Consider the following 16711-nt stretch of genomic DNA (forward strand, 5'->3'; position numbering starts at 1 on the left):
AGATGAGACTTTGGGAGCTTCCACAATTTCCCACTCTCAGTAGAGAACAAAAGTTAAGACTCATTTTTGAAACAATACATAGATATCATCTTTTATTAGGTGTAATAAGTGTAATGAAAATATTTATGATAAGTTTTTTCTCCTGAATGGGTAATATTACACAAAGAATTGCAAGTCATTTTATACAAACTGTGTCCTCAATTGTATTTCACTTTGATTTTCTTCCAGCTAGGAAATATTTTTTAAAAGTATTTACATGTTCTTGTCTAATTATTCCTTGTTGCATATACTCTCCCCATTGTTTATACTCTCCCCATCTCTCACTATTATTGATCAAAGTAAGGAGACGCCATAAAAGTGAGTGAAGTTAACTGCTTAAAAAAACCCAACCAACAAACCAACCAAAAACTTCAAACAACACAGGTGAAGCCCTATGCCTTTATTCATTTTATTCAGTACCAAGAAGTTTTAACTAAAAAAAAATTCCATCTCTAATTCGTTGAAAGAAAAAACACTTGGCAGAACTTTTCATAGTACACAGTTACAAAATTGCAGATGTGTTACAAGCTAATAAACCTCAGTAGTTAAGGATTTAGATGAGACTCCATTTTCGCATCACATATTATCATTTTTTTTTTCACTTAAGAGAATAAATGGAATGTTATAAAGTTAGATTTAACAAGGCAGAAACCAGCAGAGTCCTGAGTTTACTTTGTTGCTTGCAGTTTATTGAGGCTTCAGGCACGGTATAGTATAGGATGCTGGAAGATGTTTTATGATGTAATTTTCTCTATGAGAGCTTTAGTATGAGATGGTAATGTGTATTTATGCATTTTACAGTTGCATATGAGATGGTAATGGGTATTTATGCATTTTACAGTTACATATGACAGTATACACTTTTCACTTTTAAAATACTTAAGAACAGCACATGAACAAAAAAGGGGCCTTTTAGCAGCTGTATGAAACTTACATTCACACTGTTCCAGCTCAACTCCTGAGGTGCAGTGAAATCATACCTTACCTTTCTACACTGGATAAAAAAGCTGGACCAGTATAACAGAGCATTTTAAAGTAATAGGTTTCGATACAGCAGAAAAAAATATTTCAGGACACCCAAGAAGAAAGCCACACCAGGAGCTTTATCAAACCGGGTCTGCAGGTTGCAGGGGTGGCTTGAAATCAGCTCTGCCTCTGACCCCTCTGTACTGGAACCAGCGATGGCACACAGGGATTCTTAAGGCTTTACTGGTGTTCCTTGCTTACTCTTGCAAATATTTAGAAATAAATACATTCCACACAAATGAGGAAAAGTCAAGATATTGGCTCTAGTAGGGAGCTTTAATCCCTTCCTTACTCTGTCCTTATGGCTTAAGTGAATGAATGAATGAATGAATGAATGAATGAATGAATGAATGAATGAAAAATAGAAGCCAAGCTATGAAGTGCTGGCTGACTAATTTACTACTTAGTCAGTGGGTAAATGTATTTGACTTTTTGAAAATTGTGCAAAATCCCTTCAGGTTAAAGATGATACATACAAAATAGCCTTTTTTTAATTGCTTTCCTTCAGGAAGATGATACGTGTTGCTTTGTTTATTGACAGTTTAATAAGTTTTTCTGAATTTAATTACAATTGTGAATGTATTTAAAATGCAATGGAATCCTCATAAACCCCACTCATGGGAATCAATGAGGAAAACCAAGGGGTTTTAACATTTGTGATTTATTTAACCAAACCACATCAGATATTAAGGTCAAAAATAGATAGATAACTTTATTGCAGATGCCAGTGCCAAAGTTTCCAGCCTTTTCTACTAACATCTGATGACAATATTCCGAAAAAACATAGCTAGTCTATCGGGTATCTCTGGAATATGAGCACATTTTTCCTGGTGCTTATGGGGAAGAGTAAAAATATGTGGGCTTGACATTACCCAAGATCTGATCTTCATAATTAGGAAGGCAGCAGAAGAAGAATCCCAAGCATATTTCCATAATGGCGGTGGTCCAGCCAAAGCCATAGGCCCAGCTGAACATATTGATTCCTGTCATGTCCATTTCAGATGAGAACTTTACTGGATAAATGACCAGGCCCATGATGGAGAACATAGCTGAAGAAACAGGAGAAAACAAAAAAACGTTTAACATCCAGCACCACTGCCTTCCTCCATAATCCCTGTAGCTAAACCTATCCATGTTTTGGAGGATCTGAAAAACGATCCAGTGCCATGACAGGCTTTGATTTTTCAGAGAGCTCAGTTGCACACAGGCAGAGACTGGAGTTTAGAATCAGCTGAGGAAAATATCAGTCCTAGTATGGATATGTCTGCACAAGCTAAACTTGACTCCACATGCTGCCTTACCAGCCACAAAAAGCAAGCCTCCAATCCCACGAATGAAGTTGAACCGAAGTGTGTCAATGGCAAATGCTATGATGGCCAGTGCAAAGCAGATGACCAGAAGTAGAAAGCCAACCAGGTATGTTGCAGCAGCTGCTCTTCCCCAGGCTGAAATCAGAAGGAGACACATTAGAAAGGAACAAAAACAAAGGCTGGCTTTCTCTGTTTAGTAATTAAAGGTTAATTTTAAAACCTGTGAAAAGAGGACCATCTCCCAAGAAAGAAAGCATGGGAGCTTTCTCTCCTCTTATAGGTGAACACTTCAGTTCCACAAGAAATCCTGCACTAAGTGCAGAATGCCTAAAAATTCCAGCTTTGTCTTCTCATGAAGAATTAAATGGGGGTTTGGGTGTGAGCTTACTGTTTAGTTTTAACAATTAAGAATTAATGATGTAAAAATGGACACTGTCCTTCAATAGCAAATATTACCTCAGCATATGCCATAAAACCAGCTTCCTGTCACACAGACAAGGAGAATTAAACCCTCCCTGGAACTAATACAAATCTTCCTTTGAAACAAAGGGTTTATAAAAGCCCTACTGTTCTGGAGAACTTAGAGGTATGGAAATAGCCCATAAATGTCAAAATTCAGTGAATTCTGTCTTTCAGCTTTAGTTTAGCTCTGTGTCCTAAATGGAGCTAGGATTTGGAATCTATTTTGTAAGGAAATTGGATCTCTGGTTTTGGTCCAAATTTAGAACCGTTTAAAATCAAAAAGCTTGTTCCAGATATTAATTCTTTCATTTTCAAATTATAAAATTTTATGTTATAACATGTTAAAGTAAAGCATATTGTATTGGCATAACAACTGGAAAAATAATATTTATTTAATATTTCAAGACTTGAGGAGCAGCTATTGCTCAAAGAGATCAAAGTATTTCTTCTTCTGGATGTAAAAAGCCACTTTGACACATTTTAAATTCTGTATTAAATTGAGTAAGCAGTTAAAGTCTGCTAGGCATCTACAGACTTCATCCCTCATCTATCCACTATGCCTTTGTCAAGTGCTGGCTTCTAACCAAATACATACAACAGCAGTGCCAAAAAATTATCACAGCCCGAACAACCCTGACAATAATTACAATTCAACTTAAATGCAATGTATGTTGTTCAGTAAAAGTCTCCTCTGAAATTGAGTAAGTAACCTATCAATTTGTTTGCTTTAAGCATGGAAATAATAAAATGCAAAGTGTCCTGCCTTTCCCTTGACCAGAATAAGATAAGCATGAAAGCAACCATCCTGTCCCCAGGGAGTGACAGCTTGATATTCAACCTGTCTTTCCCCAGGGCCCACACCACCACTACTATTAGGCAAGAAAAACGGATCAGGATTTTCCAGCTATCCTTTTCCACCCATCAGTCTATCAAAACCAATTTCCCTTTTGTTTGCTTTTGTTTGATTCCTGCTCTGTTCTAGCTATTGCACTATATCTCCAGTTTTATGCCATGTCCGTTCTCTTTTGTATTCCACAAAGTTTCTATCTGCTTATAGGGATTTTCAACTGGATTATTTTCCTGGTTAACAGGTAGCTGCTTGAGAAGACCGAAAGGGACAGCAAAAGTGTTCTTACATCTCATTTTCTAGCCCAGAGTTTTAGCTCAAACTCTTTTCTCTAGGGGTGTACAGGAGGCTCAGAGGTAGAGTATGCAGTGTGGAGGCACAGCAGGGAGGACCAGCAACTCAGGCAGAGTATCAGAAGAAATAGTCAAGAAGAGGAATTTCTTATACTGCTCAATATACCCCACTGAAGATGTTCCTATTCCCAGTCTGTCTCTCATCCCTTTAAAACAGGAAGAAAAGGGGAACCTGGCCATAAGAGAAGTTTCTCAGCAATGGTGACCTCACTGCTCTTGGATACAAGACTTCTAGATACTTCTGGCAAAAGGGTGAAATGACGAGAACATCTAGAGGCAATGTTTTTTTCTTAGGTGCACAACTGCTTGTGGTTAGATACAAAACTCCCAGGCAAAGGAGCAGACTCGGAGCACAGCTGCCAAATCTCAGCCTTGCTCCCCAAGAGCAGCTGATGGTAGAGCACCAAGCCCTGGGGTGGGAGCAGCACCTGGGCTGGGGGCTCAGGGAGCTGTGCCTGGCACCTTGTGCGTGCCAGCACCTCCCTCCTCCACCGGGCTCACCCAGGTGTTTTTCCTGAAGTCGTGTTCCAAATGCTGTGACTATATGGAAACAGATTGGGCTCACGCCCAGCCCGCTGGGCGCTGGTTGTGCAGCAAGAAGAGACATGCTTGTTGCAGGATGCTTACACCATTTGGAGGCATTGCTCAATCACCTAACAGCCAATTTTGTGTCTCTCAGTTCTACAAAAGAGAAAAAAATCCCTCAGCATTGGAAGAAAAACAACACACAGCTCCAAGGCAGTAGAGCCGTATGGAAGAGTGAGTCTCTACAGGGTTTTTTTGAAGAAAAGTATTCTGAGTTCATCTGTCCTTCACAAAAAGCAGCAGATACCAGTAGTCCAAGACCACAGTGTGTAAACATCTTTCTAGAGTAAAAGGTAACAAAGGCTTTGTGCAACAATAATTGCAACTGTTTTTATTTTTGAGATGCTTATTTTTATCTTGTGTCAGCCAGGAGTACTAGAGTAGCATAGCTCTTTACAAATACAGTCTTTACTAAGACTTAAAATTCCTTTAAAATATCAGAATTAGAAGAATTAAATTGGTCAAAAAAACACTGACAAGCAAGTGGCTAATATAGTCTCAAATATTTTCCTATCTTCCAATGTTGTGGGGGTTTTTGTCCTTAGCATTGAGTAAAAATAGAAATAAATTGTTCTATCTGCAAAGCTTTGAACTCCAGGCCAAAGAACCCTCACAGGTACAACACCAATTCAGTGTATTCTTGGCTGTAAAACGAGGGCAGTTAAAAGCTGAAAGGGCCCAGTCCACCTGTCACCAAATCCAAAACTGAAATAGAGGGAGCAGCAGTTTACAGGATATCAATCTGAGTTTGTAAAAATATTCAGCAGTTTTTGAGATCTGTTTTCTCAGCCTCAAAAATGGTGCTGATATTTTGGCTGTTTAAGAGTTAAAATGTGCTTGTGAGAAAAGAAAAGTGTTTATACAAAAGTGTCCTTGAATACCAGCAGCATCTTGTAACGCTTTGGTGCCAGTCCCATTTCTCCCTTTTCCAGTTCCTCCATCAGCTGAAAGAACACCAGTGAACACTCTGGAAGGGTTTGTGGGCAGCTACACACCAGGCACTCTTCAAAACTCCTTCTAACTCGCAATTTTCTGAGCAATTTGGTCTTAAATATGACACTGCTATCCCGAACAGGCAAGAGGAGCCCACCTGGCTTTCACACCTGTCTCAAGCAGCGTGAGGACAGTGCTTCTGATAACAGTGTTTTGTAAGTCAATCAACAATGACTTGTGACAGTCTGGGCTATCCAAAGTGAATATAGTAATATGTGACTACTGGGAAATGAAAATAAGTCCCTGACTTCTGTAATTCCCTGCTGTGTGAGAAGACCCCTGAGCTAATTTAGAGACCAGAAAGAGCCCTCCATGCCAGGACAGAGCTCATGATATCTTATGAGCTACATAATTAGCTGAGATAGAATTCAATAATAACACAGATTTATTACTCTGCTATTAAAGCTAAGTCGTTTTGGAGACAGAATGACTACCTCTTGTATTGCACCATATAAACACATTCTGATTATTCTATATCTGGCTGCAGCCATAGGGAAGCTGTCGGACTTAATTAGACATCCAGGACTAAGAATATCTCCAGTTTCCTCCTTTCCTGATTTTACTCCCTCACACATTTTACAGTTTATGAAAGTGTAAACACTGTCTGTGCTTCACACAAAAAGAAACAAACGAAGTTGAGCCAAAACTTTGAACCACCAAACCTAATATTTCCTTAGCCTGTCATCTTTCATGCTCCAAATGGTGTCTTCAAAAAAAGAGCTGCTGTGTCTTGAAAATAGCATATGATCTCTATTTCCTCCATGACAAATACAAATGGCCATGTTCCTGGTGTATGTGTTTCAAAACATGGGAAAACATTCACTAAAGCATTCTCATATTTTTCTTGATCTGATACTCCCACACCACATAAACTGCTTAGTCTTTCCTTGGGTGACATTTTCTGAAAGCTACCCCAGAGAGTTCAGAAGTACTGCTTCTTGTATAATCAATAACAACATACTTCTCCAAATTTTCCTCTTGGCTTGAAGCTATATACACAACTATCATTGGAAAAAAAACAAATATTTCTTGCCAGCTCAAAGACACCAACAATTATCTAGAGGCTCTTGCTGACTGATCATTTTCACACTGCAGTGAATTGTACAGCGATTTGAGGAAGGGTAGCTTTAATTCACAAGAACCAGGGAGGGGTGAAAGAAAATGTAACAGACTAATATTTTGCTCTGTTATCCTCCATACCACCTAGGGAAAGAAACATAAACCCTGCAGTTCTAGCTGCAGTCTTGGAAAGCGATTCTTAGGAGAACTAAAATCTGCAGTGGTAGCAATTCATCTCTGTGTTGTACGTAATGAGAATGTTTCTAGGCTGAGTTTGCAGAGCTCAACCTGTTTAACATCTCTCTGATTAAAGGGAAAGAGTATTATTTTGGAAACAAAGCTGAACTCACTGGAGTTTCTCAACCTGGCGTTCTTTGTCAGGGTGTGGTGAACACTGCAGAGCCCATGCTTCTCTTTGAAAAGGAACTGCTTTGGCCAGGTTTTACCCATTTCCCTTTGGTTTGTTCTCCTCAAGAGAGTTTCTGTGTGAAAGTGCACATGTTTGCAGCTGAACTCGTGTTCCCTTAGCATGACTTTTAAGGTGGTCCACCAAACCCATTAACCCCCATCTCTACCAGCCGAGGGGTCACAAGCTGCTGGTGCACATGCACGCCACTGTCATCAGGACTCCGGATTTCCTGTGTTACCTGTGCAACACTACACAGTGCAAAATCCTGTCTTCTAAAAATACTGACTCTGCAACATGCCTGCTACGGGGAATTTCTGTGCTCTTTCTGGAAACAAATGCACACTATAGTCCCTGCAATTGTTTGCTGACCACGTGAGCTGGCACTGAAATACCAGTGCGCGTGTGTTTGTATACAGCCAAGATAAATCAGAAACTATCGAAAGCAGCTTCTTACGAATAAACTGCATGTGCAGACTGAAAGCCATTGACCGAAAATTGTTTCAAAGGAAGTTTGTACAAAGGAGAAAAAAATCACATATTAGTCAAGGATAATTTATGAACAGAATAAAATGAGGAGAATCATATCAAAGGTAGGATTGGATATGTACTATTTTCTGAGTTTCTCTCTCCATTGCATCTGGATCATTCTTAAAAGAACTTCATTCTATGTATATCTTTCATATGGGTAGTCAATACTGGAAACTTTTATTTGGATTTTTTTTTGTGTGAATTTATATCTTTTGCAGTAGAATATAGAATTTTTAGTCTTTCTATATGGCACCCTCTTTGGTAACTCTGTTCTTTTCCCCCAGCATTAATTTTTTTTTAGAATTCATTGATTGTTAATATGGATTTCTCATTTAACAGCAGAGTATTATCTCATTAAAGTCATATTTGTGTGAGATAGAACCAGCTTTTAGCTGGCCTCTATTTAAAAGACAAACATGGAAACAGAGGATGACCTATTTGGGCTCACATTAGGATAATGTCATTGCCAAAGTTTCTCAGTGATTAGTAACAGGTCCCATATAAATGAGAAAGGATTAGGACTTAAGGACAATTACCCATAATAATGATTTTAAATTACAACTTTAAGGAAAAGAGCCTCTATGAGTAGTTTTCTATCAATAAAGCTCAGTATGTATTAGCAGAAGGCAGTGTTTTAGCTGCATGCTAAAATGATAGCTCAGTGTGGCTTGGTGGGCTTCAACTCCTTTAAAGGAAAAACCTATTAATTCCTCACCACTGACTTCATCCACAAACAGACACAGGCAAAACCTTTGTGTAATCTGCAACCTTCCTTTCTTACTGAGGCAAGCAATTAAACCTAGAAGCTATTCTGACTTGAATTTGAGGGGAGGAGCAGTTACGTCTTGAGGGAGTGGTTCAAATTAATCTCATCGTAAGCTCAGGCATGTACAAGCTTGATTTAGAAGCTGGCTTCTGCAAATCTTGTGTTAATGAGGGCTGCTCCCTGATGCTTACTTAGTGCTGGGAAGGCAGAAGGGGCAGAGGGTGTAGAGCCATCATCAAAGGGAGCACCAAGGGAGTAAGTTAGCTATTAAATATAATGCACACACAGTGCCTCAAAATTAAAAGTTTGCTCATGAGAGTCAGGGAGTACCCCTATCTCACATTATCTTCAGAAGCAGTTGCACACACTGAGAAAATCTCAGGATTAAAGCTCAGCCTCATACACTTTAATGTTATAACATTTTTTCCTTCTATTTTTTTCCTATTTATTTTAAATTAAAGCCGGATTACTTATACTTGGATGTTTACATGGAGTTTGGGAGGATCAGGTAAATAAAATAGGTAAGGTATTGATTAATCGGTTCATTTACATAAGCTCAGTTAATGAGAATAGCAAGATGTACCTGCTCCCTAATTACCCCTGAGTGGATTGAAATACTTGATGTGAACTAAACAGCATCTATTTCCATGATAACACAGGCTATGAACTAGGACTTTTAATCAAAACAGTAGAGTGGAACCTTTTCAAAAAAAGTTCTTTTCAAGTTTTATATTCCCAGAGCCTTTTGGGACTAATGAACACTGAATTTACATCTTATTTTCATGTACACCAAGAACTGTTGTCACTCTTGATCTGCAGTTTTCATGCTGTGAGCAAACTTTGTTCTGAAACCTTGATGAAAATCACCTTTTGCACTAGGGAATTTCCCAGTAACAGACAGCAGCTGTGAACCTGGATCTGATTTTCTGGTAGAAGCAAAATTTTACTATTTGCAAAATAAAACCCCCAGCATATAAGCAGAAGTCGTGCTTTGTGCTCATAAAAATATATTGAATTTATTTACTCTTCCTGTTAATGAAACAGCTTTCACAATGCATCTTGAAATCTGAAATCAAGAAATTGTCCCTTGCTGCTTACAGCTGATGAGGTTGTTAAATGAACTGCACAGAGACTTCCTATTTTTTAGGGTCTGTTTTGGGCACAGCATGCGTATGTCAGCACAGTAGGTGACATTAGATGCATTCAGCTCCGGGTTAGTAATTCGGCAGGACTGAAGTGTTATTTAGACCTAGTAGAAGGAAGCCAGATACCTCTGGAGCACAGGTTAGTGTCAGCACTCCACAAGCTACTTTGAGTTCCTGGGAATTTTTGAGCAATGAATTATTTTGTAATGGTGCTTGACAAAGAAGAAATATGGCACTATAATGCTCGCTGAGTCAGTGTGTTTGAGGTGTCTCAGAACAGCACAAGCTGCCAGTGAGAAATGATACAGAAATGTTCTGAGAGTTATTTTCTTTTGCTGTGTAACACCTTCCCACTTAAATAATCCGTTTAAACCTACAGTAGAATTTGAAATGCATCCTGCAGCCCTTATCACTGTTCAGACTATGGAGATGTTATTATAGCCAAGCTGTATCAGATTACCTCAATACACTAGAGGAACAGATGAGGTGAAGAGGACTGAGAGTTTGGCCACAAGTTTCCACATGCTGTCAGCAGAGATGCCTCCTGTGTAAGTGAATGGAATCCTTTCTCCAACACTTCAGGGCCTGAAAATGCTAAGTGTTGAGGATCTTCTCAAAATCCTCAGCACCAGCAGTTCATATCTCCTGATGAGCAGATGAGAATGTTCCACATGACTGCTATTTTTCCACATAATCTAACCATAATTATTAAGGGAAGGCTGGATAATAAACAGTGGGATTACATGTGCAATTTCTCTCTGGAGAGTTAATTGCTCAAGAGCATTACTATTATTTAGAAAAGAATCTGATTAAATTCATCTGCCACTGAAATTATAAAAGTACAAACTCTAAAACTACAAGGGAAAGCACACGAGCAATTGCAGATAAGGAATAAAAATTGACATGGTAATTAAATGTTCTGGCCTTGATTCCTTTCTCTTATACCTGTTTAGAAACAGTGGAGTGTCAATCAAATTTTTTCTTTCCTCCTTGCATCATTCCTTACAAACACTATTGTGATTTTTTCCTTAGCTATATTTTTGAGGTTGTATTTTTTCTCATTCTAAGCTTTGAATAATTATTGAGTATTCTACATTATTCAGTAACTAATCTTGTAATCTCATTTCTCACTGGTTAGTCCCAGGTAACATTACACTTTAAGGAGAATGATGTCTTAGGAAATTATATGCTTCTCTACACACTGTCATTAAAACTACAGACAATCACTTAATGTAAATATAACCATTTTATGCTACAGTACAGCAGGAACAGCAGCAGCCTTTCGTTTTCAGTTCACCCTGTGTCAGAGGTTTGCCCTTTAATCCAGGCCATGAACAGAGCAGAGCTGGGCTCCCCCTCGGGCTCCCCCATGGGCTTCTTTGAACTGGTCAGAAACCTCCCCAGCCTCTTCCCCAGCTGCAAAGACACTTTTGCAAATCTACTTGGACTTTACCAAATTCTGAAAGCTGTTAAGTGCAATACCTTGACTTCAGGAAAAATCTGCAAAAAAGGCCCAGTGACTTGAGCTGGTCCCTTTAAAACTTTAAAAGCACAGTTACTTGTTTACTTCATTTCTATTTTGATGTACGGACACTCTCAGATGCCAGAGAGCCACTGGGACATCTTGTTTGTCCTCCATCTGCTGTATCCCATCCTGTCCCTTTGGAAATATCCCTGTGTCACTCTGCTCAGGGTGCTTGCTTTATCTTGGGGCAAGTAAAGGTTTCCCCGTGCTGGAATTAGGTGCTGGCTGTCAGATGTGATGGGAATGTGGGGAAAGGAAAAGCAGTTTTATGTAGGTAGGCAGTGTGGCAGTGGCAAAACTTGGTGCCTGGTCTGTCCTGTGCCCTGGGTGTGATGAGTCACTGCTCTGATGGAGAAGGTAATTTTCCAGAGGGAGAGATGTGCAGCCAGCAGTGCAAGGCCAGTGGTAGGTGTAGTACTGAGAGAGAGACTTTGGAAACTGATCCCAACCACACCATGTAGCCTTGCTGGAGTATCATTACTTGGGGATTTTTAGTAAGTGATTTCCATTTTGTTCCTCCTCCAGGATAATAAATGGTGTTTCACTGTAGCAAAAGATTCCCCAGAAATAAAAGCCTGGTACAGGCAAAACAGGGAAAAAGAGACGTACTTATCAATGGGAATGCAGAATGTTTCTTTTCTCAAAAGGATATTACTTTCACAATATTTCCTTCTTTCACTTATCCTGTAGCCATACTTATCTGCTGTCATGTTTGAAGTAGTTTTTGCTCATTATAATCACACTATATTAGCCTTCTTATCTTGTAGTATTACTTATCATGTAATATTCCTATTCATAGACCAAAATAAAACTGGATACCTAGAACGTAGCTGCCCATTATTTGCCTGGAAGGCAAGCTGCACAAAGGTGTCCTTTCCAGATGGCAAAATCATTCATCCCTCCACTAATCTCCATTACCACAAACCCCTCCACATAGCCCAGGAAAAAGCTATAATAGAATATTACGATGTGAAAATAACTGAAGATGTGGATTCCACTTGCCATATGGAAATGCCCTTTCTTGATTTTTTCCCCAAGGTCTCTGCTTGCACTATGCAAATAAGATGATCTCTTCAACATATACTTAGAGCTTTAAAATTTCAGTTGTTTTGATGCAGCAACTGCAAATGGAAGAACTGCAAGATGAGATGGGACAACTGTAGTCACAAGTTTTTCATCACATTTGTGCATATGCATCACATTCTAATAAAATCAGATTAATAAAAGCAGACTAATAAAATCAGTTCTTTCCCCCTCCATTATTTATGTTTATTATGTATTTACCTACACATGTTTAAACATCTTCAAAGCCTACAGTGTAATAAATTACATACTGAAGCAGTGTCTCATGTCTGCAAGACACACCTTGTTCAAAACAGGTAATACAGCCAAAGAACAAGAAAAACAAAGGAGTGCTGTGCCAGCGTCATGATGGGGTTTAACCTGTGCATTTTCTTTCTAAGCTCAGCCATGTCCCACAGAGATACATTCTATATTGCTCATTATCTATCAAAAAAGTCTTAATCTCTCTTTGTATATGTTCAAGCATGTCATAAGATTGAGCCCTTTGTTTTGTGAAGTGCAAGAACAATGAAGAGCAGGAGCAATGAATCTCTCAGTCTCTCATCCTGAATTCCATGCATTTTGAGTAAGTGTCCTAATGCACTGGATAGTTTTTCCTAGAAAGTTCTATTTATTTGAACTAAATATGCTTGAAAAGCCACAGTCTTTGACAAAGTCTACATGAGTGTCATATGTTTAAAGCAGATGATCTGAAGTCTTGGAGAAGATAACAGAGTGTATAAACTCTTCATATTCTCACTTTCCACAGAGCTCATAAACTTTGCAAAAGACCATGGGTGAGCAGATGCTTTCACAGAAGATAAGTGCACCAGTGGAGCTACTCCATGGCCTTTCAAAAAAAAATTAAGGGGGAAAAAATAAAAATCAAAACCTCCAAACTGCACTGATGCAGCCAATGCAGTATTCCACCTTCTTCCCTTCTAATATAATCAACCTCAGTGAGTTGGGTTTTTGCCTTCCAACTGTATAAACATAGCTTAAGTCAAACAGCCAAGATTCAAGGGGAATTATAAACATTGCACGTGCAGAATTTGATTTGAATTTGCACATTATAATTAACAACTTGCAAGGATGTTGCAATTATATCTAATTATGATAGGACGAAGATGACTGTAGTGGATTAAGATAACTACACTGTCCAAGTCATGTTGACAATATTTGCTGGCAGCTGCTGGTGTACACATACGTATCATGTTTATCAGTGAAACCACCCCTGCAGGAGGGCCAAATTTCAGAACCTACCCAGCCAGCAGCAGATGAGGCAGGGAAGCTGAGAGTAAAGGTCAGAAGAAACAAGATGGAAACTGTGGAACAGAGTGGGGAGAAGAGATCTCATCTTAGGAAGGCTGTAAAACATTTCTGTCCTTTACGTTTACATCACATCTTTGTGCTCAGGAAGGCATGTAATTACACTTTGTTTAACCAGCACTGTGTTTAGCTTGGCACAAAGTTAAACATCCCACAGAACATGATGCTGAATGCTTGTTTTCCATGCCCTTTCTGGAGCACAGTAGATAAATGTAATCCCAGAATTACTAAAACCCTCTATTTTATAGAGGCAGGTACAATCAGGCTCAACACAAGACCTGGATGCTCACAAGTGAGATGCTCTCATGGCCTGGTCTTTTGAGTGGAATCCAAGACCAGCATCAGTTGCCTCTGCTCTGCATGAGAAAAGGTGAGAGTCACAAAAGAAAAATCCCAACCCTGCATTACTGAGCAAGTCAAAATGGAGAACAGGATTGGATCAGAGCACATCACCTCTGGAGAGAAGGGGTCTGAGGGAAAGGTTTGGAAAGGATCAGGACAGTGGCATGAGTTTGCAGCCACAACAGTCGGGTCTACAGTCCTCTCCTGTAAGGGTCAAGGATAACTTACCCCCATGAAGAGCAAGATCTGCATTTTAATGGTATAATCTGGCAAAGGCAGAAGCCCAGCAGCATAACCCACTCTCACCTGGCCTTTGTATACCTTATCTACATACAGCCTTCACATATTCTCCCACTGGCTAGATGATTCCATTGTGCCAGACATATCCAGGAAATTTTTTCCAGGAGGATTTTGAGGATTTGCTTAGGCTGCCTGGGTATTTAATCACCTTGAAGAATTCAAGTGATAGATGCCTGCCTATTCAGGGCATAATGCAGTCATGCAGCTCATGAACAGCATTTCTAATACTTTCAGAAGCATCAGTGGACTCTCCAGTGTAGCTGCTGGATAACGTTCTGCATGTGTGTACCAAGTCCACATTTTTTGTGTTAAAAGTGTTGGACTTATTGTGGATGCGATTCATGGTAACTCCAGACATTGCAGGACAGTCTGCACAGAGGATGACCTCCCTGATTTGTCTGTAGATGCTGTCCAGTTTCCAGGGAAACTGAATACAGCTGCAGAATTTAAAGCTATGAGCGTGAGGCAGGATAGGGAAGGAAGTGAAATACCAAACACCTATCCAGGTCCCAGAAGTAAGGAGATATTTCTCTTGTATTATCAAGAGAAGCAAGGTGAAACATCTCAGTGTTTTCTGTCCGGTTAAAGCTGGAATTCATGGCATTCTCCAGGGCCTATCCTGGAGATCAAGAGGAGGGCTCACTTTTCAGGAAAGTTAGGAGGAAACTCAGGACTGAGAAGCCCTCTATAAGCATCAAGTTCTTTCTCCTTCTCTTAAGTGCCATGTAGCAGAGGCCAATTTGCTGGCTTGACTTACTCCCAGCCACAGAGCTGATGCTGGAGCCCTTAGAGCAGGACTGGATGGTGATGGCCAGTGGAGCTGTTCATGCCTGGAGCCCCACACTCACAGAGGCCTGCTGCAATTAACTCATTACAGCTGAATTTCGTGCACAGAAGGTAGAGTTTCATGACATACAATAAACCTTCAGGAAAAATTTTGCAATGTTATAATAAATTATCTCTGAGATTGCTTCAGCAAGTGCTTTTACTCTTATTTTTAACAAGAAGAGCTAAGATTCTGAGCCCTAGAGAAAAAGTTCAACCTCGTAATTTGAAGGAGAGTAAATTGTAAGAAATCTTAAACTTCCTTTCCAGCTCAAGCTAACAGCCCTTCATTCACAGTTACTTGTTTCAAACCATGGCCAATATAGCAAATACACATAAAATAAAAAAGAAAACAGAAATATAAGTAAACAGAAAAATAAAAACCAAACAGGGCACATGCAGCATGATCCTTCTCTTGGGCTATTCTTCCACACTTGTGGTTTACGTTTTTCAAGCTAAAGATTGCACATTTAATACCATACTTCACCAAAACTTAGTAGGAACAAGAAATCCTTTTATCTTTTAAAGCTTTCTTTCATAATCACAAGGAGACTCTTTCACACGACCCACCTACCGGAGCAGTTTCAGGGCAGCATTCTGCAGCCTGACACTCCCTGGGAATATCTTGCTACCATCTTACATTTTTGCCTCCCTTTTTCTGGCGCTCAGACCTGCTTGTCACACTAATGCTAGGCTTACCCACGCGTCTCGTTTGGACGTTTGGTCACCGGTAGCCGCTAAGTTTTGAAAAGTAGTGATTAGTGAGAAGAGGTTACCCGCTTCTTCCGAGAGAGGAAGAAAATCCCGTGTTATTTTCTGCACCGGTACAATACCATGTGTGGGGTTTTACGTATCATGCAATCCTCTAGGTTCTTTTCTGCACAGGGGCGTGAGGGCATTTTATTTCTTCACCCGGTTAGTCAAAAGCCTTGGTGCATTTAGTGACGGTCCCCACTGCCCGTGGCTTCATACAGAAATGCCAGGTGTTGGGCGGTGCAGTCAGGACACCTGCGGAAGGTGGCCCGGGGGCTGTGACCCTCTGTCCCGAGCCGGCTGCCGGCCACCCCCGCGGCGCTTACCGTAGCGCATCAGGGACTCGCAGCTCCACTCCCCGCCCTGCTCAGGCCGCCGGCAGTTCTGCCACAGCGACGCTTGCTGCACGTAGGGCAAGGTCTGCGACTCCAGCCAGCCCCTGCCCGCCAGGGCGATGATACCGAATATGACGCCTATGCCCAGGAGCAGGGGCAGGATCCATCGGCAGCGCGTGTAGTCGAGGCCGTACTTCACCATGGCTCGGGGCGGGTGTTTGGCAGGACTGGGCCCTCTGTGCCACGGGATCGGCGACACAAAGCGATGGGAGCCTCTGCAGAGATCCCCGAAAGGCCGTGCCTGCAGCTGAGAACGCCTGGGCAGATGTTGGAGAAAAGCTTTTCAGCCGGGACAGACACAGCGGAGAGGGAGGGAGGGCGGGATGGAGGGAGGGATGGAGCTCCACCTAGACTGGGATGAGTAAGAGCTGCGCTGAGCAATAACCAGTTGAGCTGGGGAGAAGCTTCGAGGCTGGGTTTATCTGTGAGATCTTCTCTGCCCTGCTGACTAGGTAATAAATTGGGAGATGTTTACCCTCAGCTTTTAACACTTTCCTTCCTGACATTCCCACCAGCAGCTGTGCTTGCACCTTTCTATCCTCCAAGGGATTTCTATTATGGCAGGAGAAAGCAGAGATAAGAGGGAATTATTTGTATGACATGCTGGATGCTTCTGAAACTTACCATCTGGAAGCCTTTCAGGACTGTTTTTCCAGGA

General features: G+C 40.6%; 1 protein-coding gene across 1 annotated transcript; it reads right to left on the bottom strand.

The window, feature by feature from the left end:
• Positions 1 to 424: 424 nt before the first annotated feature.
• LOC106854871 (p53 apoptosis effector related to PMP-22-like) lies at positions 425 to 16425 on the bottom strand. Its single transcript, XM_014879026.2, has 3 exons — positions 15985 to 16425; positions 2367 to 2510; positions 425 to 2114 (listed from the first exon to the last, which is right to left on the bottom strand). The coding sequence occupies exons 1-3, from the start codon at positions 16193 to 16195 to the stop codon at positions 1900 to 1902; spliced, it is 570 nt and encodes a 189-aa protein (XP_014734512.1). The 5' UTR covers positions 16196 to 16425; the 3' UTR covers positions 425 to 1899.
• Between the last annotated feature and the right edge of the window lie 286 nt (positions 16426 to 16711).

The sequence above is a fragment of the Sturnus vulgaris genome, chromosome 3, assembly GCF_052056855.1.
Source record: "Sturnus vulgaris isolate bStuVul1 chromosome 3, bStuVul1.hap1, whole genome shotgun sequence".
In the NCBI taxonomy this organism is placed as follows: Eukaryota; Metazoa; Chordata; class Aves; order Passeriformes; family Sturnidae; genus Sturnus; species Sturnus vulgaris.

Excerpts from the sequence above, each read along its gene's own strand:
- LOC106854871 (XM_014879026.2), bottom strand. The coding sequence starts at position 16,195 with ATGGTGAAGTACGGCCTCGACTACACGCGCTGCCGATGGATCCTGCCC. Across the intron at positions 2,511-15,984 it reads CGAGTCCCTGATGCGCTACG|CCTGGGGAAGAGCAGCTGCT; the intron begins GTAAGCGCCGCG and ends TTCTGATTTCAG. Across the intron at positions 2,115-2,366 it reads AGGCTTGCTTTTTGTGGCTG|CTATGTTCTCCATCATGGGC; the intron begins GTAAGGCAGCAT and ends CTGTTTCTTCAG.